Source organism: Notamacropus eugenii, chromosome 4 (genome assembly GCF_028372415.1).
Source record: "Notamacropus eugenii isolate mMacEug1 chromosome 4, mMacEug1.pri_v2, whole genome shotgun sequence".
Classification (NCBI taxonomy): Eukaryota; Metazoa; Chordata; class Mammalia; order Diprotodontia; family Macropodidae; genus Notamacropus; species Notamacropus eugenii.
In genome coordinates, this window is record NC_092875.1 from 291,140,137 (window position 1) to 291,165,977 (window position 25,841).

The 25,841-nt window shown below is 38.7% G+C and overlaps 2 protein-coding genes and 1 long non-coding RNA gene across 12 annotated transcripts in view; 2 read left to right on the forward strand and 1 right to left on the reverse strand.

The window, feature by feature from the left end:
* Window positions 1-23,065, reverse strand: part of LACTB2 (lactamase beta 2) — a 40,119-nt gene extending 17,054 nt beyond the window's left edge. The window contains exons 1-5 of one of the 4 annotated variants that reach the window (XM_072604849.1): window positions 22,291-22,402; window positions 20,412-20,489; window positions 17,716-17,879; window positions 8,695-8,821; window positions 35-213 (exon numbers count right to left, since the gene is read on the reverse strand). In XM_072604849.1, coding sequence (XP_072460950.1) covers window positions 35-213; window positions 8,695-8,821; window positions 17,716-17,879; window positions 20,412-20,455 — 514 coding nt within the window. In that variant the 5' untranslated portion in view covers window positions 20,456-20,489; window positions 22,291-22,402. Of the gene's footprint in view, window positions 1-34; window positions 214-8,694; window positions 8,822-17,715; window positions 17,880-20,411; window positions 20,490-21,564; window positions 22,609-23,030 lie in introns of those variants that run through there. The other 3 variants (XM_072604850.1, XM_072604848.1, XM_072604851.1) reach the window with 3 other exon arrangements.
* On the forward strand, window positions 180-7,917 carry LOC140501338 (uncharacterized). The gene is made up of 2 exons (XR_011966139.1): window positions 180-310; window positions 5,453-7,917. It is a non-coding gene; the product is annotated as an uncharacterized lncRNA (long non-coding RNA).
* Window positions 23,066-23,121: 56 nt separating the features above from the next.
* The window catches only part of XKR9 (XK related 9), a 29,712-nt gene continuing 26,992 nt past the window's right edge, over window positions 23,122-25,841 (forward strand). For 2 of the 7 annotated variants that reach the window (XM_072604841.1, XM_072604844.1), the window contains exon 1: window positions 24,632-25,828. The gene's annotated coding sequence lies outside the window, so the exon portion shown is untranslated. Of the gene's footprint in view, window positions 25,829-25,841 lie in introns of all 7 variants that reach the window. The other 5 variants (XM_072604839.1, XM_072604838.1, XM_072604836.1 and 2 more) reach the window with 5 other exon arrangements.

Here is a 25,841-nt window from a genome sequence, read left to right on the forward strand (position 1 = left end):
CAAATAGGTACCCAAGTTGAAACCAGTTGCCTACCTGGGTATATCAAATTAGCTTTAACCTTTAATAGCTTTTCTAAGGAATTCATGTAATCATAAAGATCTTCAAATACTGTTGTTCCTTCTCCTAGAATGCAGTCTCCAGAAAAGATAGCATTTTCTTCTTCTAAAAGTAGAGCCATATGATCATCGGTGTGTCCAGGTGTGTGCAGAACTCTGGTTAACAGAAGAAACAAAAAGTCATCAGCAATCATGATACCTTAGAATTAACAGCAATAACAAGAAATCACCTAATACATACCCTTGTCTTCAGGTAAGGCCGAAGAAACTACCTTCTTCTAAAGGTGGCAGTTACACTGTGGGGATTAGCAACTGTCACCATCCAAAAGAATCAATTGTATGTGGTATGGGGAGTGTGGTATAGTAAACAGGGCACGGGACTTTCACCTTAGACACTTAGTAGCCTTGTGACTTGGATATGTCAGTTAACCTCTCCGGGCCTCAGTCTCCTTACCTATAAAATGAGCAGGTTGGATCTATGATCCTTAGATCCGTCCCTTATTATATATGGCCTATTCAATGGTTAGTGCTAAGGGTAAGCATACTATCTTTGTCCTGAAGAGGCTTACAATGATAAGAGCATTTAAATAGTATTTTAAAGTTTGTAAATTACTTTACATGTCATCTCACTTTGATCTTCACAACCCCATGGGTTTGGTGCTATTATGCCCGTTTCACAGATGAGGAAACAGGCTGAGAGTACAAGTGAACTGACCAGGATCACACAGCTACTAAGTATTTAAGACAGGATCCTAACTTTCCCCTCCTGGTTGTGCTGACTCTTAGGAGACTGATTCTATGACATAGCTACCTTCTCAATGGAGTACTGTACAGCCATGCCAGTCCCTTTCTACCATTGCCAAGTTCTTCTTGGGAGCCTTCATTGTGGGAAGGTTCTGCTTTGTTCCCTTCCTGACTGTGTGGTGCTTCTGACTCCTGGGATTTCTGACACCAGGCCCCATGAGTACTTTCCCTCTCTTTCCTTTATGTGTATCTTTGCCCATTAGAATGTGAATTCTTTGGCATAGAGTAGCGCTTAATAAATGCTTGCTGCCTGTTTGGACTGTCTCAGGTCCTCCTGACTTCAAATCCAGTACTCTATCCACTGCAACACCTTATTGACTAATATAAGATTGTGCCTAACACAATCTGTATCTTATTGTTGTACTATTAATTTCATTTTTTATGAATCTTCAATATAAATTCAGGCTATCTAGTCCTTATATTCTATGTAAGAGTCATACACACATGTGTTTATAAGCCTCACGACATATTTATTCACAACTGTCTTGGACCTCATCCAAAGCACTGAAGTATGTGAAATAGCAACATGTTATATGGCAGTCCCACACGAAGGACAGCATTAGAAGGCTCTTGTATGTGTAGCAAAAAATCAAATTGTTCTTTGGTCTTTCTGCTTGGCTAAACTGGTAGGCTGGTTTAGTTAAGACACCTTCTTCACCTCAGGGCTACACACACACACATGCACACGCACACGCACACACACACACTTTTATATATGATTTATGAAAATATTAAAGTATATTTTATTTCACTAAGTTATTTAGTTTAAAAGTAAAACACTTTCTTTGGTCATCTTTGAAAAGACTTACTTTTACTGTAACTATATATCCTATAACTAGACAGGTATATGTGTGCATATAAACACATCTTTACATCCCTATATATGTATACATATACATATACACATATCTATATCTATTTCTCTATTTAATAACCCTCAAGGGCTTCATCTTATTGTGGAACTGTCTGTGATTTGTTGGCAGTGGAATCTGAGATCTAGCAGCTTCTGCCAAACTGGAAAGGTTTTAAATGTGGGCCAGGTGAAAACACTGTTGCTCTCTCAAAACCTGGCTTGGGTTGGCAAGGCTCATTATGAGATGAGATGGTTAGCCATAATGTGATGCATTTTCTTTGGTCACAACTCAGAGACTATTTTCTAAGATTTTATAGGTACCTGAACAGGTGAAATAATACATCTTTTAAGTACTGAAATTAGTTTCTCAATGAATTTTTTTGAGCATATAATTACAAGTTGCTAGGATTCCCATGCCAAGACCATCCCTTTCTTTTTCACTTTTTTTTAAGCTATTAAGAGACGTCCTGTTTTCCAGAGCTAAGGCCCAGCAAGCAAGCTATGTCCTGAGCATGGCATAACAACCATCTTTTGCGCTCACCCTCTGCATGAATTCTGCTGCAGTAAAATCCCAGGACTGTTTCCACACCAGCCCCAGGTCGTCCCTGGGCTTGGACAAGCACCTACAGTCTGGTCGTGAAGCCTTGCTAAGTATGAATCAAGCTTTTTGCTCACTGCTGTTGCACCCTCATTGCCATGGCTACAGCTCACTTCGTATCAAGGCCTGGCCTCGCTGTGGAGCATCTCCTGGGTATCAGAGCAGCCCCTCGCACATGTATCTAGTTTCTCTCCACCAATGGAATCAAGAAAGATTTTTGCTTATAACCACTGTGAGCTCTTGTTTTGTTATTTTCTCTTTTCCCAGAGTCAGCTGAGGTTGTATAACTTCTGTGGCTCTCTGGTCACTTATTTTCTGAGTTTGACAGCATTCATGTAAAAAAAAAAGTTCAACATTTAGCTTGCTCAATTAAAAAAATAAAGATTGAGATAAAAAAGTCTACCATTTGTCTATAATTCTCTTATCCTGTTCACCTAATGTACGAACAAAAACATATTTTTGTTCTTGGCTTTTTAGTACAGACTAATGTCTACTCTATACACGTAAATTTTCATCTCATATTCCAAATGCTCAAAACCAAATTCAACATATTTCCTCCCAAACCTTTCCCTACCCCTGACTTTCTATATCATCTATTTCTGTTAATAGCATTATTATTGTTCCAGTCATTAAGGCTCAATGATCTAAAGTTGCCTGTAACTTCAACTCTGTGCACTGTCCTTTCTCTTTTAAGGTGATTAAGGGGTTCTTTTTTGCCCTCACCACTCTTTTACCTTTCTTCAGCTTCTGATCATCCCCATTTCTTGCAATCACCCCAACATTGTGACACTGCTTTCTTTTGTTGTTTTTTCTTGCTTATTCACTTCCTGCTGCCCCCAGGTCCTGCTCTGTGACCTCTTCTTTTTTTATACTTTCTTGGTAATCTTACTCATTCTAGTAGCGTCAATGGTCACATCTATGCAGATGAATTCTAAATTCATCTAAGTTTAAGGTCTTACTTGAACTCCAGTATGGTATCTCCAACTATTGGATGGACATCTTTACCCGTATCCTCAAATTCACCATGTCTAAAATTAAACTAATTACCTTCACACCCTAAACTATTATCTCCTCTATACTTCCTTATATCTGGTGATGGTACCATCATCCTCTCAGTCACCCCAGATGAATTTTACTCCTATTTTCATCACCCCCTATTCAATCAGTGCCATAGCCTGGTGCTTGTACCTTTACTATATCTTTTGAATCTTCTCTACTCCCATGGCTGCTGTGCTATTTCAGGTCCTCACTGTCACTCCTCTGGTCTAATAGATCTTTATAATCCTGTTTCCAGTCTCTTTTCTTTCTGTCATTCAAGTAGCTGCCAAAATAAGCTTCCAAGGGCACAGTTTTGATCTGATCTCTGTTCTGCTCTGAATCTTCTGTGATTGTTTTTCTGCCTGGCATTTAAGGCCATCTATGTGTACTTCCAACCTGCTTCATACCATTATCCTGTATGTATTTTACTCTTCTGACAAACTACTGTCATGCAGACTATCCTTCATCCCTTTTGTCTATCTTTGTGAGTCTTTATATTCCTTCAAAGCACAGATGATACCTTTTCCTAATTCTTTCCACATGAAAGCATTCTCTCTCTCCTCTGAATATTCCTAGAAAAGTGTTCTCTGATTTGCTCTTTCATTTCCTACTCTGTATCATACTGATTTGTATATATGCCATGTCCTCCCATAGGTACTCTGGTTTGGTCTTTATATCTCCAGGGCTTAGAACTTCTGTTTTGTACTTAATAAATACTTAAACCCTTGTTCATCTGAACAGACTCCATTCCTACAACCACCAGCACGAGTGAAGTCCCTTATTCCCTCTCACTTGGACTGTTACAATGGACTCTTAACCCCTTTCCAGTTTGTTTATTCTACTACAATCTATCCTGTACACTGCAACCAAATTAGTGTTCCTATTAAACAACTTCTATGTTTCTTCCCTGCTTTAAAAAACCCACAAACCTTCACTGACTTCTTATTGCTTACCAAATAAATACCAAACTCTACACACCAAGCAAGGAAAGTCTTATATAATCTGCCTCCAATACACCTTTCCAACTTTATCTTGCAGTATTTTCTTAATTTATTCTACACTTTAATCAAACTATGTTGCTTGATGTTCCCTAAACATAACCTGCAATTTCCTACATCTGTGCCTCTACTCGAAATACATCCTGCCTATTAGAGCTTGGATGCCTTCTATCTTCATTGAAATATCATTCACTGTTCAAGGTCCAGGTCAAATGTTATTTCTTCCATAAGCTAACTCCGTCCCCCATTCTCCCCTGGAGTATTATTTCCTTTTCTGAATTCTTACTACATTTTGTATTGTTTTGTGCACACAGGGTCATAAATTTAGAGGTAGAAGGGACCTTAGGGATTGAGTACAACTTCCTGATTTTATAGACAAGAAAACTGAGGTCCTTAGAGGTAAGAACTTGTCCAGGGTCACAGAGCTTGTGAATGTCTGAGACTGGATTAAAACCTGGGTCTTTCTAAAGTTCAGTGCCCTATCTACTATACTCTATTACATCACACTATCATATCTTCTCTTTCATATAAGAAGGGAAAGGATAATTATATTACACAATTTTGCCATTTCTTAGTAGAATATCTTCATGAATTTCTGTGACTGAATAAATAAATCATTATCTAGTGGTCAATTTAGCTTGGCTGATTCCTGGACAGGAAACACCTAATTCATTGTCTGAAGCTTTTCCAATTTGACAGGATAAGTCAGAGTTTATGCTTCTTTTGTAGGGGCTTGAGATCCCAGGTTACCTTAATACTGGGACACTTTACTTGAGGTGATGATGGTTAGATGGGCCAGAGGCAACACCTCCCAATGACAAGGGTCATTTGGCTAGACAGCTTTTTTGGGAACTTTATTACTGATGGGCAAACAAAACTATACTATAAAGATCTTAAAGGTTGTTGCCAAAATCTAAAGACTTTTAAAAAACTGAAACAATCTGGAGGTTTTTTTGCTTAAATGCTAAAAATCATTCTATTAAGTATTTAATGTGCCTTTTGTAAGATGGTTTAAAAAATTTTTGCATATAAGTGTGATATAGTGAAGATGAAGAATAGCACACAGATGTCAACATAGTGTGATATACTTTTTTTTTTTTTCAGAATTGATGCCTGGCAAATATATGAACCAAATTTTCTGCTTTACAAGACAAATGTAGCATAGGATAACCCCAGGGTACACATCGGTTGAATCCAGTGGAAACTGAAGAGTGATTCAGAAGAATGTGCAATAGCAAATATTTCCTCCGTCTTTAGTCAATTGCTAGGTTTCCTTAAAATACTTGAGATTTTGTGAGAATACTTCAGATTCTTTTTTAATAATTTCTCTGAGCATGATCAGACATTTATGCTAGATTATAAGAGAACAGATTTTTAAAAGTTCTGAAAAGGGCAGGTTTAAGTCTCTGGCTATATACTATGAAAGAAATACTGGCAGTATCTATCTCAGGATAATTGTGAAGACAAACAAGATAACATACGTGAAGTACTTTGCAAATCTTAAAGCACTTTATAAATGTCAGCTATTATTGTTACTATTACTACAAATAAAATGCAAGGTGATATTCCGAGGCAGGCAGACTTGTTGTGAGGCTTTTTTTCCCTGAGCTTGCAAAATAAGGCTATACAATAATATACTTCCCTGCTTTCCACTCTGGGGGCTCCTAGCTCTTCAAGCTGACTTCCTATTATACTTCCCCAGAGTCACATGCAATATTACTGTTCATCCTTCATTGTGAAAAAGATCAGTGAAATCAAGGAATGATGTCTTGACTTATGAGCGAATTGGATTTAAGTGAAACAGGGTTGCACAAAGTCATCAGCTTCTCTTTCTCTTCCAATCATCAGAGGACTAGCACCTCTAGTTTGAGGGTTTATCAAGCCCTTTTCAGGGCTGCTCTTCTACCGTTAGTGTCTACCTTGAATCCCTGTCCATATGTTAAGAAGTGTAGTGGTAGTGGTGGTGATGGTAGTAGGAGTACTAGCAGTAGTAGTAGTAACATGGCTGCTGCTCATGCTACTTGGATGCTTCTTGGAACCACAGTTGAGACTTGGGTGAGAGGTAGACACTAAAGGTAGAAGAGCAACCTTGAAAAGGGCTTGACCAAACCCTCAAACCAGAGGTGCTAGTCCTCCCTGAGCACCCCAAACACCTTCACAGCATGAAGGGAAAAGGGATGGAAGAATTTTAGGCTTCGTAGAAACAAAAGGTATAAGTAAAATTGCACTTAAATTTATATTAAATGCAATGACCATACACTTCCACCCTTAGAAGTGGCAGGTTACATATGTGTAATTTTGCATGTACTGTTAGGTGCTGTAGATGTGATAATATGCTTTGTTTAATTGTCTTTTTATGAAGGAGTTTTCTATGGGAGGTAATGGGGAGTACCTGAGGTGTTTAAAAAAAAGCACCAATAAAACATTTTAAAAGAAAAACTGTCCAATGAATATAAAGTACTATTACCAAAAAGACTAAAATGTAAGTAAAGTAAAATAAGCTCTAAATGAGACTGATTTCACACCAGTCCTCCTTACACTGTACATTCCAGTCAAACTGGCTTGACTGTTCCTCCCACAGAGCATTTTTCTCCTTCACTTAACCTTTACGCAGATTGTCCCCAACATGGGGGACAAGGAGTTGGAGGTGAAACGCTATGTGTTAGAACAGCAAGTTCATATGTCCTGAAGGGCAACCAAACTGGGCATGCCCTCTGACCCAACAATACCACACCACTAGGGCTGTATCCCAAAGAGATCAGAAAAAAGGGAAAAGGACCCACATGTAAAAAATATTTGTAGCAGCTCTCTTTGTGGTGGCCAAGATTTGGAAATGGAGGGGAAGCCCATCAATGGGGGAATGGCTGAACGAATTGTGGCATATGAATGTAATGGAATACTATTGTGCTATAAGAAATGATGAACAGGAAGACTTCAGAGAGGCCTGGAAAGACTTATATGATCTGATGCTGAGTGAACGGAGCAGAACCAGGAGAACTTTGTATACAGTATCGGCAGCATTGTGCAATGATCTACTACTATAGACTTAGCTCTTCTCGGCAATGCAACGATCCAAGACAATTCCAAAAGACTCATGATTGAAAATGCTATCCACAATCCAGGGACAGAATTACGAGTCTGAATGCAAATTGAAGCATGCTATTTTCACTTTTTTTTGTTTTTTCCCTTTTGTTCTGATTCTTTTTTCATAGCATGATTAACGTGGAAATATGTTTAACACGACTGTACATGTGTAACATATCAGACTGTTTGCTACCTTGGGGAGGGAGAAAAATTTGGAACTCAAAATTCTGCCAAAATGGATGCTGAAAATTAGCTTTACATGTGATTAGAAAAAAATACTAGAAGTTAGAAAAAAAGAAAAAGAACAGCAAGTTCACTTTTTCTCAGGTTTCTCTGAATTTATTATAATTGTCATATTTAATTCACTAAATATTTAATGTACTAAAGTTTTTTCAACCATTTCTCAATTCTTGAGCATGTTTTGTTTCAAGTTTTTCGCTAACTTATTAAATACTCCCCTACCTTCTTAAACAGAGTACACCAAACATGATTTAATCTTTCCTTGATTATTCAGTTTCATCTTTAGGAAAGTAAGTTGTTATTACTGCTACTTGGGAGCTACTGATCTGTGTAGGACTACTTGTTCCTTTGTGAAACAGTCCTAAAATGCTATGTTTCTTTAGTTCTTATGTCCACTTCTGCTCTGATTCTATGTTTAGGGCGCAATTTTCTGATACTAATTTGGTTTTCCCAGGCAGACCTTCCTACTGGGAAATAAATGCATTGATCAACCCACCCCAATATTCCAATCTACTTAGTAGCTTTTTAAAGGAAAATTAATAAAAAGTCTAGGTTATATAGCCTGATTGATTCTGAGTTTGGTTAACCTAGGCTAAGTCATTCTGTGACGTGACCATACTGGTTAAAATAAATTGAGTTTCTGAACCTGCAAAACTGAAGACCAGGATCTGAATACATGGATCCTGTCAAGATGTAGGTACCTTATTGGGCTCAGCCTGAACAGTCACTGTTTCATATGAGGAACAAAATATTATGTTAAGAAAATCATTATAAGAAACCCACCCCATAATCCCTTGGAATGGCCACATTTTGTGATTCATATAATTGAAAGAACAATGGATTAGGAGAGGAGCCCCAGACATGGGTATATTAATTCAAATTTACTTTTCTGCTCAGCAGATTACAGAATTGTAGATCTGTACTAAAGTAGGTGGACAGAAATTGACTTTGATAAGGATTTGGTTGTCATTGGGTAGAATGTGATTTTTAAACAACAGCTCACAAAACAGTCAAATATTTACCTGAGAGTGGCTCCTTCTGTATTAATCACATCTCCATCTTTCAGATAAACATATTTTTGCTCCTTATTTCCTATAACTTCATCCATGAAGGGATTGCGTGGAAGCTTTCTGATGCAATATGCAGTGTCTGGTCACAAAATATGTAATTCACATTAAAAAAATTCAAAGTTATATATTTTATAGGGAACTCATGATGGTGATACTTGCAGTCATCAGAAGGAAAAGGTTTCTTCCTTACATTTCAAGGAAGTGATGGAGACCCAGTAAAACAGGAGGTACTACAGACAGAGACAAAACCTAGAATGAGGCAACCAGAATTTTCTGATGCAGCACTGAATTTAGAGGGCATCAATAATACTTGTAGTTCTTCAACAAAAAAACAACAACAACAAAGCTTAGTACCCAATTGGCAAAAATAATTTTAAATTTTGAGATGAAGTTCATCCTGTTCCACCTTATTCTCTCTGTAGTAACCCTGCATCATCCTTGCCAACTGAAGGTAAGTTTGCCCTAAGTGTAGTGTGTGGTATTCAGGTGCCTTAAATGCAAAAATTCTCAGATGAAACTCTTCATACAGCTGCAAGTGTCTGGAGTGCTAGCTGCTTCTTGCATTTTACAGATACTTTGTCTAGAGGAACTCTACATTTTTTAAGCCCCTCTATACATACATGTATAAATAAATTCTCTTTTGTTAACATAAAATTCAAGAAATAGTCCCCTCAAATCTTAGCTAGCTTTGAAAAGTTCTAGGTAGGGGGGCAGTCAGGTAGTGCAGTGCATAAAGCACCAGCACAGGAGTCAGGAGGACCTGAGTTCAAATCCACCCTTAGACACTTACAAGCTATTTGACCCTGGGCAAGTCACCTAACCCTGATTGCCCCCACAAATAAAACACAACAAACTTCTAGGTACTAATGATGAGACAGTAATACAGAACCACAGGAATGGTGTTTGTAAATCCCTAATAAAAGGCTGATACCTATATCCAATATCAAATGGGCTACCACAGTAAAAGGTTAAAGAAGCAAAGGATTTTCCTGTCCTGAATTCTGAAGTAAAGACAACAATGTGATGCTAACACTGGAAAACTGAGTTGTATGGTCTAATAGATATAATGTTGGACTTGGTGTTAGAGAAAGTTGGGTTCAAATCCCACTTTAGAAATTTGTTAGCTGCATGATAAAAAGTCACAACCTCTGTAAGTCTCATAATATTTAGCATCTACCTCACAGGATTATTATGAAGATCAACTCCAATCAGATCAAATGTGATAATGCCTTTAAGGCACTCTGCAAACCTTAAAAAGCTCTATTTAAATATCAGCTTTTATAACAACTAACTTCTGTCTCCACTGGTTAAAAAAAAAGAAATCAATTAATTGGTAAACATATGAGTGAACTGTTTGGGACAATGGAGAAACAAAAACACCACACTTTCAAGAAGTCTAAATAGTAAGTATATTCGTACATGCACACACAACACACACACACACACACACACACACACACACACACACACCCCTACTTTTTATGAAGCCTTTTTCCTTCAAATTAATTCCCACTTTTACCACCACCATTAAGACTCTTTTTGCCTTTCCAATATAGCCTCATGATTGCTGTGCTTGCCTCCAGCCTCTTGCTCCTCTGATCCATCTTTCATACCATACCAAAGTTACCTTCCTTTTAAAAGCTGTGATCATTTTATTCTCTTGATTAAAACCTTCAGTGGCTCTTCAGTGCTAACCACATAAAATACAATTAGCCTAGCAAACAAAACTGTCCACAGTCTGGATCAAATCTACCTTTCCAGCCTTTACTGTATATTATGTTCCTTTACCCAGACTGTTTTGCAGCCAACTGGACCACTTGTCATTCCCTGAGTTTCTTCCTGCCCTCTCCTGTCTCTGTGCCTTATCTCTTATACATAGATAGGTTCTCCCCTTACATAACAGCCTATTCAAATTCTCTTTCTTTCAGAAGATGTATATAACACAGCAGAAACAATAACAGACTTGGATGCAATTATTTGGGTTAGAATCCCATTTCTGATACAAACTAGCCATGTGACCATTGGCAAGTCACTTAGAAAGTTTTAGTCGGCTGAGAGTCTTAGTTTCCCCGCTTGTTAGTGTCAAATGAGATTACTGTAATATATGTAAAATGTTTTGTAAACTTTAAGCTGCAATATAAAAATCAACTATCACCATTATCATGCAAAGACTAACAAAAGCAAAATATTTTCATGGAGCCTTGCCTGAGGGGCAGAGTCAAGATGACAGAGAAAGAGAGAGAACGCGTAAGAGTACAGTTCTCTCTTCATACTTCTTCGACAAAAAATTAGAGAATGTATCAGACTGAATTCTCATCAAGAAAGCCAAGAAGAAGCCACAGTGAGTCATTTCTCCTGTCCTGAGTAGGTGGGGAGACAGAGATCACTCCAGTGTCCAGGGACTGAGAGAAGGTACCAAAAAAGGGGTCTCAGGGAAACCCTGAGCAAGCTCCGGGTACAGGAACAGGTGCCTTCTGGTGGCATTGTTGGCTACCACAAAATTCTAGGTCATAGATCCAGGGCAGAAAGGAATGGTTGTGAGTGCTGGCCCTGTCTGTGGCTAACCATAGAATAAGTACCTAGCACATGATAGCTGTCTCTGAGTCCAAGAGTGTGACACAGCATTCCAGAACAAAACGGAGTTGGTAGTTCAGTCACTGAACCTGCAGGGACTATTAGCAGGCCAATAGTGGCTGAATCAAGAAGCAATCAGCTGAAATTCCCAACTAGAAACAAGCTGACAGACCCAAACCTGGGTCATGTACTGGCAGAACTCATTCCAGGAGGACAGTAAATAGACCTCTCCCTGCAAAATACCACTTTGGAAAAACCAAAAGCTTGTAGGCCCCAGCCAGAGGTTTGAAAGCAGAAAAAGTATGTAAGAGGTCAGAAGCTCAGGACAGACACCACCCTAAAACTCTCCCCCCCTCCACCTCCAGAACAGTACAGAGCTCAGCAGTAACATAGAATCCAAAGTCAAGATGTAGCCTCAATGAATGAGCAATCATAAAAAGAATAAGACCATAAAGAGCTAATATGGCAACAGAGAAACTTAAGACATAAACAAATAAGTGAATAAAAACAATAAAAAAAAATCTACTTGAAGCAAATGCAACTTGAACATAAGTCCAATATGAATTCCTAGAAGAGTTAAAGAAGGAGTTAGAAAATGATTTTAAAAACCATGTGAGAGAAATAGAGGAAATAATGGAGAAAAGAGATAAGAGCTAAGGAAGAAAGATATGAAAAGAGAGAATGAAGTATAAAACCTTACTGAAGAAAATAACTGAAAATTAGAAGTGGCCAAATGGAAGCTAAGGATTCCATGAGGCATCAAGAAATAAAGAAGCAGTCACAAGATAGAAAAAAAAATAGAAGAAAATGTGAAATATCTCATAGGAAAAGCAACTGACATGGAACATAGATTGAGGAGAGATAATCTTACAATCACTAGACTACTTAAAAGCCACGAACAAAAAAAAAGAGCCTAGAAATAACGTTTCAGGAAATCATAACACAAAATTGCCCAGATATCTCAGCACTAGAGGGCAAAACAGAAATCGAAAGAATCCACCAGTAACCTCCTAAAAGAGTAGCCCAAAAGAAAATTCCCAGGAATATTATAGCCAAAATCTAGAGCTCAAGAAGAAAATACTGTAAGTACCCAGAAAATATTCAAGTTCCGTAGAAACACACAGAAAGTGTTCAAGTTCCACAGAAACATAGATATAAGATTCAGCAGCCACCATAATAAATAAGTAGAGAGTCTGGAATGAAATTCTAGAAAATATACATACTAACGCACTGTTGGTACAGCTGTGAACTAGTCCCATCATTCTGGAAAGCAATTTGGAATTATGCCCAAAAAGCTAAAAACTGTGCATATTCTTTGACCCAGTGATTCTGCTACTTCGTCTATACCCCAAAGAAGAGACCAAAAAAAGACAGAAAGAATCTGTAAGCACAAAAATATTTCTAGTAGTTCGTTTATAGTGGCAAAGAATTGGAAACTGAGGGAAGGTTCATCAACTAGAAAATGGCTGAAAGAATATGGAATATGAATGTGATGGAATTATGCTGTATGAATGATGAAGGGAATGATTTCAGAAAAGTCTTGAATGAAATGCTGAGAAGTAAGCACAAACAGGAGAACAATTTATACCATAACAGCAATATTGTAAAAGATAATGAGCTTTGAAAGAATTAGAAACTAATCATCACAATGACCAATCACAATTCCAAAGGTTCCATGACGAAACATGCTATCTACTTCCAGATGTAGAATTAATCAACTCAGAGGACAAACTGAAGCATAATTCTACCCCACCTCCCCTTTATGGACATGGATAATGCAGGAATTTATTTTGCACAACTATACATGTTAGTAATGAGTTTTGTTTTTCTTGACTTCTCAGTGGGTAGGGGAGGAGGGGATAGAATGGAGAGAATTTGAAATTGAAAACAAAATTCAGTTAAAAAGAGAAGAAAAAACCTTCCCTGATCCCCCTAGCAGCAAGTGACCTCTTCCCTTTATTTGGATCTCTCTTGCATGATATGTACTTGGTCTTACCCTACTGTAAATGCTTTGAAAGTAAGACTGTCTTGTTTCACGTTTTAACACTAGTGTCAAGTACAATGCACAGTACGTAGTAAGTGTTCAATAAATATTTGATTAAATGAAGAATAAGCACAGAATATACAGAAGACACTAAAGAGATTAGCTTGTCCAAAGCAGGAATTTTGTATTAGGGAGTAGCAGAATATAAGATTGGGTATATAAAATGGAGTTACTACTTGGAGATCCTTAAATGGCAGAAGCATTTGGAATTGATTTTATAGACAATTGTGGTCATAGCACCAGAGATCCAATGTAGAAGTCTCTTTTTTTTTTTTTTTTCAGAGGGAAGGCAAAGTAACTAGGGGTTAGGTGGCTTGCCCAAGGTCACACAGCTAGTAACTATCAAATGTCTGATGTCAGATTTGAGCCCAGTTCCTCCTGACTCCAGGGCTGGGGCTCTATTTATTCACTCTACTACCTCGCTGCCCCTGTAGAAGACTCTTAAGAGATCATTCAGTCATATCTAATTTTATGCATGAGGAAGCTGAAGCCTGGATGTGAAATGATTTGTCTAAAGTCAAACAGTTAGTAGTGAGTAGGTGGCAGGGCTGGGTTTTGAAACTTGGTTCCATGACGCTAAGTTCAGTGCTTTTTCCACAGCACCATGATGCCTGAAGAAGAGAATGACATGTAGGAAGCTTATTCTGGCAGCTGAAAACAGAATGGATTAAAGAAGGGAAAACTTGGAGGCAGGGAGACCGGAAAATTGACTAATATAGAAACTCAGGTATGAGATGATGATGTTCTGGTCTAAAGCAGTAGCAATGGGAAGAAAGAGTAGGTCAAGAAGAGATTTTGAAGGACTTCAGCGGGGGAAGGTGGAGGGAGAAACACTAGACAGAGGAACTGAAATGGCAGAGGTAAACTTGACCTGTGCTATGAGGGTAGAGAGTCAGTGGCTGCCACACAGTAGATGGGAAAGAGTATTTAGACATTAGAAGCTAAAAACAATTTGAACCTCTTCCTGAAGAGATGGGAGCTAGATGGCTTTGAGGAAGAAATAGTTTCTTGTGTTCCACTAAGCAAAGGATAAAGTAAGAGTTACGGAAGCCTTAAGAAACAGATTATCCAGTAAGGGTTAGAGGAAAAGAGAACTGGAATAGTGATAGGTGATTCCTTGCTAAGTGAGTGCTTGTTGACTTAATAACAATAAAGAGGCTACAGTCTTTCTGGGGTTTGTATGCCCCAGGCATAATAAAGAACCCCCAAGACTTGTTAAAACAGATGTCTATTAACCACTTATGGTGATTCATGTGAGTATAAGCCAAACTACCAGAAGGAATCTGGAAAGCAATGGCAAAGATTAGCAAGTCTTAGGCAAGAAAGTAAAGGTCAGAGAGGTACAAGTTTTTTTCCCCCTTCAAAGCTGCCCATGGAAGGCAGTGGATACAGAAAAAAAGCTAAATTAGGAAATGAAAAAGATGGTATCTGAGACTGGGATTTAGATTTCTAGTATATGGAAACAACAGGTCTCCTGGCCAGGACGTACCTAATAAAAGCTGGAAAGAATGTATTTTTCTGATGTTTTTCTAAATATAACTAAAAGGACTTTAATTAAACTGGAAAAGGAAACCTTTGTTTGCATCTCCAATAAGTAGATACAAACATAATAGCCATAGTGCAGGATGATTAACAGTTCAGATACCTGAGAGATCACAGGCGACAAAAATCTAAGAAATGAGTCATTAGTAAAACACAAGACTCCAAAATCTGTACACAAATGCACAAAATTTAGGTGACAAGCAAGATGAATTAGAGATCCTAATGCCAGGAGGCAAAAGTGCCTTCATAGGCATTAGTGAAGTGTGATTAGAATACAGTCCTCACTGGATAGAACCTTATTCAAGACAAACAAAAAAGTGTAAGGAGTGAAGAAATAGTCATATATTTAGAAGGCAGACTCTTGTGAGAAAATCCAGGAAACAGAAAAGGAAAGTATGATAGCCCTGGGGTGAGATCAGTAAGGAGAGAAGCAATAATTACTTTATCACTGGAGTACACTTAAAACAACTTGAACAGAAGGAAAAAAATAGATGAGTTTGGAAAACAAATCATAAGCCTGATAACAGGCATGATATGGAAGCAATGGGATTCTTCAATTATCCAGACATCTACTAGAATTTTCCTTCTATGCCAAAAGTAGAGCAGCTACTTTTCTTTTATTCTTCATTGAAAAAATGAAGAAACCAACAAAAGGAAATTCTACTCTGAATCCTTAATAATAATGAGAAGCTAGTTGCTGAGGTGGAAATGATAGAAACTTTTTGGGGAAATGTCCACAACATCTCAATTTGTCAAACAGAAGAAAAAGCTAGGCATGGTGGGAGATGCGCTATTTTTAAGGAAAGCAGATTTCAACGTCTAGGAGTCACAAGAAACACTCATCCTCAAGGATACAAACAAAAATATTATTACTGTATCACTTGGTGATCTCATCAGCAACCAGGGATTCCATTTTCATCTTTATGTAGATGATTCCAGGTATATATGTATCTGTAAGTGTCTCTAAGACAATATGTCCAAATCTGCTTTTTCTTTTCCTCCCCTCAATTTCCCCCTTTCCAAACTTTCCTTTCGTTTTTGATGGCAGCACTAGTTACCAAGGCTCGAAATCTCATTGCCATGTTTTACTCTTCACTCACTACATATATTCAATCTGTTGCCACATATTTTTGTTTTTGTTTCTGTCTTCTCATTATCTCTTGTATGCATCCTTTTCTTTCCACTCATATAGCCCTAGTAAACTTTTAACTGGTCTACCTCCTTCAAGTCTTTCCCACTCCAATTCATCATTTACTTGGCTGCCAGTATGATTTTTCTAAAACGTTCTTTTGACCACGTCACTCCCTGCTCAATGCACCCTAGTAAGTTTCTTATTTTCTCCAGGTTCACAATTAATTATATTCTTTACCTGAGCCCTTCCTACCCTCCACCGATCCAACTACACTGACCTATTTGCAGTTGAACATGACACTCTTATCTCTGTTGTCTTTTTACTGAATATAATTCATGCCTGGAATGTTCTGCCCCTTGTCTTTCCATCTTTGTTTTCTCTGGTTTCCTTCAAGATTGAGTTCAAAGCCCACCTTCTGAAGGAGTCCTTTTCCAGTCCCTCCAACTGCTATTGCATCCCCTTTAAGATCACTTTCCATCTAACTGGAATGTATCTTGGTATGTATCTTGTTATATGTATGTGATTTCCCCCTTTAGAATGTACACTCTTTGAGGCCAGGGGTTGTTTTTGGCTTTTCTTTGTATCCACACTGCTTAGCACAATGTCTGGAAGAGAGTAAGGATTTAGTAAATGCTTTTCGATTAACATGGTTACATTACATGAGAACTGGTTACAGTCCAGATGAATATTTGCCAGCAAAATGAAAAAAGCTGAAGAAGTTATCATAGAACTGCTGCCTATACTCTTTGAGGAATTCTGGAGAACTGGAGGTTCTAGAAGGCTAGCAAAAGGCCAATGTTCTGATTTTTTAAAATAAGGAACAGAAAAGCTAAAAATTATAGATACAGAATTTAACATTTATTCCTGGATACATTCCAGAATATGTTATTTAGTGGATAGTTTGTAAGCAAATACATAATGAAGTGATGATCATGAAGAATCTGCATACGTTAATTAAGAGGACATGCCAAACTATATTCATGTCACAGTTTGATAAATTAGTAGACCAGGAAAATGCTCCAGATGTAATAAGTTTTGATTTCAGCATAACATATCACAAGACCTTTCATGATATCTTTGTGGATAAGATGGACAAATGGGTTCAAATGGTAATACAGCCAGATGGATTTGTAGCTGGTTGAATGACTATTCAAAGAGTGTTATTCAATGGCTTCTTAATATCCCTATTTCCCTTTAAAGCTCAGTTCAGACTCTGAGATTATTCTTGGAATAGTATGCCTTTTTCCACAAATGTACTATTCTGATGTCTCATTATGGCATGAAGGTGGAAGCTTCTACCTGGCTAGAAAGACTTAAGAGCAGAAGCTGGTGATAAGACTGTATTCCTGTAGTCTAAGGAGCAACCGAACTGCGTTTGGAGAGGCTTAGCAACAGGTTGATAAATCTTTAGCCTATGTTAAATGGAAGGGTACGTTTCCTTTTCTACAAGGGGGTGGAGAGGGCAGGGGATATGAAGAAGTAAACTATTTTTTCTCTTCCTTTTATATTAAAACAAGAATAATACTTAACAGGCATATAAATATTAAATAGTACCTAGAAGTAGTGTGCAAACAAGAAAAGCTCAGTAAATATTTTAATAGTTTACTTAGTATTCCATATCTAAAACATGACCTTTAAAACCATGGTTTTCCTAATAGGATTAATGAACATTTCTGCTTACCTGTATTGATGCTATTACATATGTCTGATATGCCTCCAGTATGATCCTGGTGCCAATGAGTCACTATAATTTCTTGGATTGATGTATTAAATTCAGCCAGTGCTTGTTTTAAACAGCTGATATAATCTGGAATTGATGGTTCACCAGTATCAATAAGAATTCTCCTAAAAAACCAAATTAAATAATGGAATCAAATAATAGAAATATACATAGAATCATGAGTATGAAATAACAGTAGCATATTGGTCATTCAGATAATTTAAGCTAAATGTTAGGAAAACTCTACTACAATCCTACTCTAGTGATGGTAGAGAGGTAACCCTTGAAGGCTATAAGAAGAGCAAGCAAATAGTGAGGTAGCTAGGTGGCACAGGGGATAGAGCACATGTCCTGGAGTCAAGAAGATGTGAGTTCAAATACAATCTCAGGCACTTGCCAGCTGCGTGATCCTGGCAAGCGACATCACCTCTCTTAACCCATTTCCTCATACTCAGTGTCTGGCACATAGTATGTACTATATAAATGGTAGCTATTAGGTAATATTTGTAAAGTGCTTTGCAAGCTTCAAAATGCTACATAAAAGCTAGCTACTATATCCTGCCTCAAAACACGAACTAGCTGTGTGACTCTGGGCAAGTCCTTAACCTGTAAAATGAAGATAAACGCTTACCTCAAAAATGTTGCTGTATCAAATGAGATGACATGAAAAGTGTCTTGCAAACCTCAAAGCACTTAACACCAAAGAACTCAGAGACCTCTCACAATAGCCTTGTGTCCAACAGATACCAAGGACTTGACTGAATAGCTTCTCTAAACAAGTTTGTTCTTCTACACTAGGTCTAGTAACTAAGTTACATAGGCTTGCTATGAACCCTAACATTTTCAGATATGAAGTGGGAAATGGGGTAGGATAGGTTTTCTCTCTGATTTTCCCATTTATGTTTCTGAACTTTCTTAAGAGTAAGTCCTACTTTAAAATATTGTTCTATACCACAAATAAAGGGAAACCATTATCTCTTTTTAGGCCTCCATTCACCCATTTCTAAAATGGTAGAACTATGTTAATTTCTCAAGTCTCTAGTTCTAACATTATGTATTTTTAGGGTTATAGTTCCCTTCTTAATTATCATTTCACATTCTTTTTGATTCTTTCTTGATTACATAATAAAAATGACTAAATTCATATTAACTTCAGGAAATCTGGTTTAAATTAGTAAAATGTCAATTGCTACTTCCAAACAAATATAGTCTAACATAGTGCTGACTAGCAGAGTTCTTAAAAAATAAATTTAATGAAGATATTAAAAATCTTTTATTAGAATATAAACTGTTTACATATGAATGGATGTTCCTAGAGGAGGTTTGTTCCCTTACCAGCTTCTCTCTTTTCCCACTTTAATTTTAAATAATTCTTGGCAATCTTGTTTACATTACTTACTCGAATTATATAAAGGTTTTCTAAGCAAATAAATTTCAACAGTTTGTTGGAATAATCTTGAATGTTAAATAGTGAAATTCAAATTAGTGAAGCTTTAACATAAATATTTATAGGACTTGCTCAGCTGTTGTATCACTTCATTATACTGTCACCTACGTCAGTGGTGTCAATAGAAATGCGGTCCACTAATTAGTACAAAAGGATCCCTTTGTGGGCCACATATTGACTTAGTTTTAAAATGTATGCTATGTTCTATTTTATTTAGTCAAATATTTCCTGGTTACATTTTAATCTTTTTCTGGTTTCATGAGAGTTTTGTAAGTTGCATGTGTGAACCCTCTGGTGTAGAGTATGTATATTGGATGTGCCCTTCCAACTGCCTTTTTTCCTACCACATTTGCTCCAATGCTAGTATAGAGAGTAAACATCTAGATGTCTGTGTTTTTAATTTACTTTGTATGGTTACTTCCCTGCACATAAGATCAAGTATGATAGGTAATTTTAAGATCTCCTCCTATATTCCTATAATATTTTGGGATACCTAAATTAAGCATTCCAGATTTTTGCTGTCTCTGTGTATTTAGGATTAAGTAGCTTCTGTAAAAAGGAAACCTGAAGGGGAGGTTAGTGATTTTATTTGGATAAACAAGAGAGGTTCTTGCTGCTCTTTTAATAGGGTCACCCTTGGCTCCTTTTAAGACCTTTTCTTACTGGGTATCACCTGAAACTTGACTTACAAAACTGCATAGGGCCAAAAAGCCTCAGGAAATACTGCTGTCAGGATTCCAAGAATAATTATCTGGTTAAAAAGAAGGCTTTCAGGGAAAAAAAATTAAACATCTTTTGCCTTAAAAACTGTTTTTTTTCATTTCTCCACACTTATAGGAGGAAAGAGATCTTAGAATCAACTAGAATTATTCTTCATAAGGGGTTAGTTTATATCAACAGATTTTTAAAAAATCTATTGGAAGTATGTCATTCCCTCAGGAAAAGAAATAGCTATGACACAATGTCCGTGGTTGGTTAGCACTAATAATAAGAAGCTAAAGATAAAAAGAACAAGGTTCTGCACCATATTTGTTAGATTTGTTTTCTTCCAGTGGCTAAACTATACTCCTAACTTACGTAGACTTCTTGTAAATGTTTATGATTGGTAACTTGGGAGGTTAAAGACCTCTGTATCTCTTCCCTCAGTGAATCTCTTCCCTCACATAATAGCTTTGTCACCCAGAGCAAATCACTTAACTTATCAACGCACTTTTGACTACAATTCAAAACTGTGGCACTCTTGCTGATCTGCATTGTAGAGGGAGTTGTCTCCTAGGGCAGTCCTTCCCTACATGGATGAAATCACAGGTTTAGACAAATAAAGAAAAGCTCCTTGAGTGCAATGTTCATTGCACATGGCAAATGTTTTATGAACACCTGTATTGTAACTGAACAAAATTCATCACTGCTTAAAAAAACAAACAAAAAACCCCTAAACCCACTCTAGTCAGGGTGAGGCACCAGTAGCAGCTTCCCACATAAAGGTTCATTCATATTTATAGAACTTACTCCTTTCTGCCAATTTCAAATTCTCACTCTCCAACTTCTACCACAATCGTTGAATATTTATTGAATGTCTTTTATACTCAGTTCAGAAGAGCATAAGATTGCAATAAACCATCAGAGGTTCCTAAGCAGCCTCTTTTTTATGCATAAAAGTTCTTTTTACATGTAAAGCTGTGCTCTAGGAAAATTAAAGTCTGACAGCAGTACACAGGATAGAATGACTGGTGTGCTGAAAGATGGTAAGAGACAGTACAGGTGTGAAATGATGAGCCTACACCAGGGATGAAGAAGTAAGTAAGCCCACCTACAGCAATGAGATTACACACACTACCACCTAGACACCTGCTCGGTATCCTACTGGAGCTGACTCCTCTTGAATCCATCAAAAGGCTTGTTTGATCTCACAGCACCTTTTGGACTCTTCTCCCCTAGCCAGCCTTCCATTTGCCACACAAGTCTAACTGTGACAGGAAGGGGAAAATCAAAGAGACACTGAGGACTTGGTCTTTGGGGTGCTCAGCATCATATGTTGATTTTTACTGTTCACTAACTTCACACCCTACTATACGAGTTTATTGCGTGAAAAGCACATAGCTTCGATTGTATGTGCGCTGCTCTTACACTATTAAGATTTCACATTTTTTAAGAACAGGGGCTCTTTTATTTTTCTGCATTCCTCCCAGTCCTTAGCACAGTCCTAAAGTACACAGTTCAATAGGTGATCCATTAAAATGCCTGCAATTTACTAGTCCCAAGTACACAAGGATTCCAGAGTAGCAAAATGTAACAGTTCACGCTGACATCTGGCGAGCTTTGCTCATGTTACTTTGGTCCTTCAAGGTGCTGAGAATGCTTACCTTTTCATCTAAAGCCTAATTTTTCTGGACTCTAACACGCAGAGACACAGCAGTTAGGCGCTCACCATCCGCTCTAACGTCAGGCTTCATGGGAAGGAAGTACGGTACGACCAATAATTACGACCCTTATTTACTCCTCAGTTAAAAAAAGCAACACAACCGAAATACGAGGCTACAGCATGGCCTACAAGTAACGAAGGGTCAAGGGTGAAAATCCTCAGAAACAAGGGCCGTTTGCCAAGGAGAACAGCAGCTTGTGTAACTCCTTCCTCGGGGCTGACGCCGGCCCTCCGGGGTTCACTTTCGAGCGGAGGATCGCGCCCCCTGGTGGGAGATGTGCACTAGGACTCACCACCATCTCACCCCTTCAATGAGAGGGACGTTGGGGCCGGGAGAGGCCGGGGCGAGCCAAGGGCCCGGAGAAGCAGGGCCCCGGATACCCCTCTCAGCAGCTGGAAGGGGGTGAAGGGCGACCTCTGCCCCCTGTCGGCAGTTGGAAGGGGGGCGTCCTCTAGCCCCCTCGGCAGTTGGAAGCGGGGAGGGGTCCTCTGGACCCCCCAAACCAAAACACAACGAGTTTTAAAAGTGCTTGGGGGGTGCCCCCCGCGTCTCACTCGAGCAATAACTGCGACCTGGGGGAGGGTAAGATCCTCGCTCCGGGCCGGCCTGACCTCCTTCCCCGCACCGGAAAGGGCAAGGAGCAGGCCCCGCCCCCGAGGCCTTTACCTGGGGCCGGTCCCCACCAAGTAAGTGTTGGTGCCCTGGAGCGTCATGGGTCCGGGGTTACAGCCCAGGACACGCACCACCCGGGACGAGAGCTTCTCGATCCGCGGCAGGACCGTCGACATGTCGTCCGCAATCCAGCTCCGGTGACCGAGGTCAGCTTAAGATGCCTCGGGGCGGGGCGCCGCCGCGCGGCGGGGGCAGGAAGACCCAACCCGGGGCCGGTGGGCAGGGCGGGCTCCTCCCGCGCCGCTGCACAGGTCCGGCAGCGATTGGTTGGGCTAGGAATACCACGTGATCCTCTGGGCCGGTGATTTCCTGAAGGCGGGGAAGGGGGAGGGGAGGAGGGCGTGGAAAGGGCGGGGCCATGCTGGAGTTTGCCTGGGTGTGGCCACGTGCGTTCAAAGAGAGCTCGAGGCTCGCTGTTTCTCATCATACTCTCTTTGAGTTTTGGCGGTGGGTCTTTCATTTGACCGATTATCACAAGAATAATGGGATCACAGCCGCAACTACCTTGAGGCAGGAAGTTTGCTCTAATACAACCTGTCTGGTGACGTGGAGTTTTTTGAGATGGAGAATCTGCCTCAAGGACAAAGGGTGGACGTTAGAATTTTACAAGATTCAGCTTAATTACCCGTTTGGGAGGGATAACTTGGTGCATGTTTCCAGCCCACCTCCACCCACCGAGGGCCTCAGAACTGCCTAGGATCCTGGAATTTATTTATATGCACCTTCCCCTTTACCTTCCTCCTCCTCCGCACATTGGGCAATTATTAGTCAATTACCCAATGCTGATTGGCTGCTTCTCTGGCGTCCTGTACAAGTGGGCGGGGGCTAAAGAACTCCCATCTTCGACTGGTGTGTGTATATGCGTGTCTGTGTGTATGTGTGTGTGTGTGTGTGTGTATGTGTCTGTGTATGTGTATGTGTGTGTATGTGTGTGTGTCTGTGTGTCTCTGTGTGTGTGTATGTGTGTGTGTATGTATGTGTGTGTGTATGTGTCTGTGTGTGTGTGTGTGTGTGTCGGGTCCCTTTGTAGTAGCAGTGGAATGTTAAGCAGGACTTTCCCAGCGTGCCAAGAATGTTGTGAGTTAATGACTCACCCATCTCTCTGCTCTTAATTGTGCCTGAAATCCCTGACTTTGGTCCAGAACACCTTGCACAATCATGTGAATTCAGCCCCGCCCCCATATGTAGATGAGGAAAAGGCATCCATTCCAAGTAATGTTCCAGTTGGTTAACCATCCTATTATTTTTTGATGCAGAAAAAAATGCTAAGTGAGTATCCCTTCACAAATAAATCAATAGTGTATTTAAGCAAGGGATGCGAAGTGAAGGCCCCACGGGACTGAGGACTGGAAGAACACTTCCATTCCCAGCTTTGCCATTGAGATTCTGGGCAAATCACTTAATACCTTGGAGACCTGGTTTAAGTATATACCAAGGAGTAGGTTGGACTATAAGATCTCCCAAGAATATGAAATTTTTATTAATTGAATTTTTTTTACTATTGTAGCTTGCTATTTAAAAGTAATCTCTTGATTAAAAAACATGTAAAATATATAATCAGTCTAATTTTTCTTTATAAATTTAGTATTCTGTATACTGAGCTTGCTTGAATGTAATGGCAGTTGGTGGGACACAGAAGTTCTTGACTTATCTAAAATATGTACTTTTGGAGGGGAGCAGACCTGTGATTTCATTAGTATAAGGAACTTCTGGTGTGGAAACTCCCTCTATCAATGAAGGCTGGCACTTTCTTTGCGGTTTATAAAGAGAGTTATCTCAACCACTGAGAGGCTAAAGTTATTTGTTCACATAGCTAGTGTTTCAGGAGCAAGACTTGAGCGTAAGCTCTTCCTAACTTCAAGGTCAGCTTTCTGTCCACTGTATCTTACCTCCCCTTTTAAATATATTCTTTTCTTGGAAGAGTATTTTAAGGACTTCTGTTGAACTCATAGGATCAAGATTCCTTGTTGCATATTGGAAGACCAACAATTTGTATTTTAATTAAAAAATTATTTCTACCCAGCCAGTATATGATCATTGAGCCAATATTGGTAATATTTGAAAGATTTTGGAGAATTGCAAGTTCCTGGGGTTGGCGGTCATAGTATTAGGCCTGTCACAGCTCAAAAGTTTCATGATCTATGACTTAGTATGCAAAGAGCAAAATGATCACTTCTATATAGTCTCTGATTCTGCCTCTCATATGTCCTGACAGGACTGCTTTTCACGGCTCCTGCTCCCATTTCCGAGGGGACAGGGAGGTATGGTAAGAGTTTTTTTTTCTGCATGTTTTCTTTTAAATTCTTCAGAGAGAGAATTTTTAAATTCTTCAGTGCATCTGTGGTTTCATCAGACTGTTGATTTTGTTGGTGAGTACCCCCTTAAGTGGTATAGATCACAACCCATCCACACCCTATTCATTTCATTCAACACTTATTCATGTTAGTCAATCAGTTATTTATTAATAGATTTCTATGTGTCAAGCCCTGTACTAAGTGCCAGGTAGACAAAGAAGGGCAAAAGCAATTCCAGTTCTTAAGGAGGTCACCCCTCTGAAATATTCACAAGCCTTTGGGAACTCTCACCCTTGCTAATATATTCAACCCACCTCCTCTTTTCACAAATATCTTTGATGATGTTTTTTAATGCAACTTTTTGTACATAAGTCTTCATTGTTAATATGATGCAACTTCTTCATGCCTATGGTTTACTCATTGCTCTGGGCAAGTCACTTAACCTCTCTAAGCCTCATCTGTAAAATGAAGGGATTGGACTAGGTCTCTAAGTTCCTTTCTAGTTCTAAATTATACGATGCCATGATCCTATGGCAAATTAGAAGTTTATTTAAAATCCTCTCCTGAGAAGTTATATTCTGAACTTTCTAAATTTTCTTACCAGAGTTTTTCAAATGCAGTAGAATTCTGTTAGAATAAGATTTATTAGAATTCAATAGCGTATCAGGGAGTCAGGAAGACCTGAGTTCAAATACAACCTCTCATACCATAGGCAAATCACTTAAATCTCCTGAACCTCAATGTCGTCATTTGTTAAATAAGCATAATATCTTCAATACTTCTCTGACAGGGTTGTTGTGAAGTTAAACTGAGATAATTTGTGTGAAGTGCTCTGAAAACTTCAAAGTGCTATCTAAATGTCTATTATGATTTCTTTGGATGGGTTAAAACATACACAAAATAATATTTCCTGAGAGATGACTGGAACGTAAAGGAAAAACCTAGCATGAACTTATGTGTATGTTAGTACTGCCCTCAGCTGTAGTTACAAAGGGTTGTATTCCTAATGTTGCATAAAATAGATTATTATGTCATCAGCAGATTAGACAGTAGAACATGTGACTAAGAGATGATTTGAGTTTCATTTTGGCATTTGATCTTAAAGGCTTATATACTCTTTAATTACAATTGTTTTAAATTCCAAGGAAATCGAATGGGGCCAAGGATGATTTTTTTCTGAAGAGTCTCTGAGTTAAAGGAAGATTTGTAATGATAAAGAACATTTACATTTGTGATAGGTAAGTCTTCTTT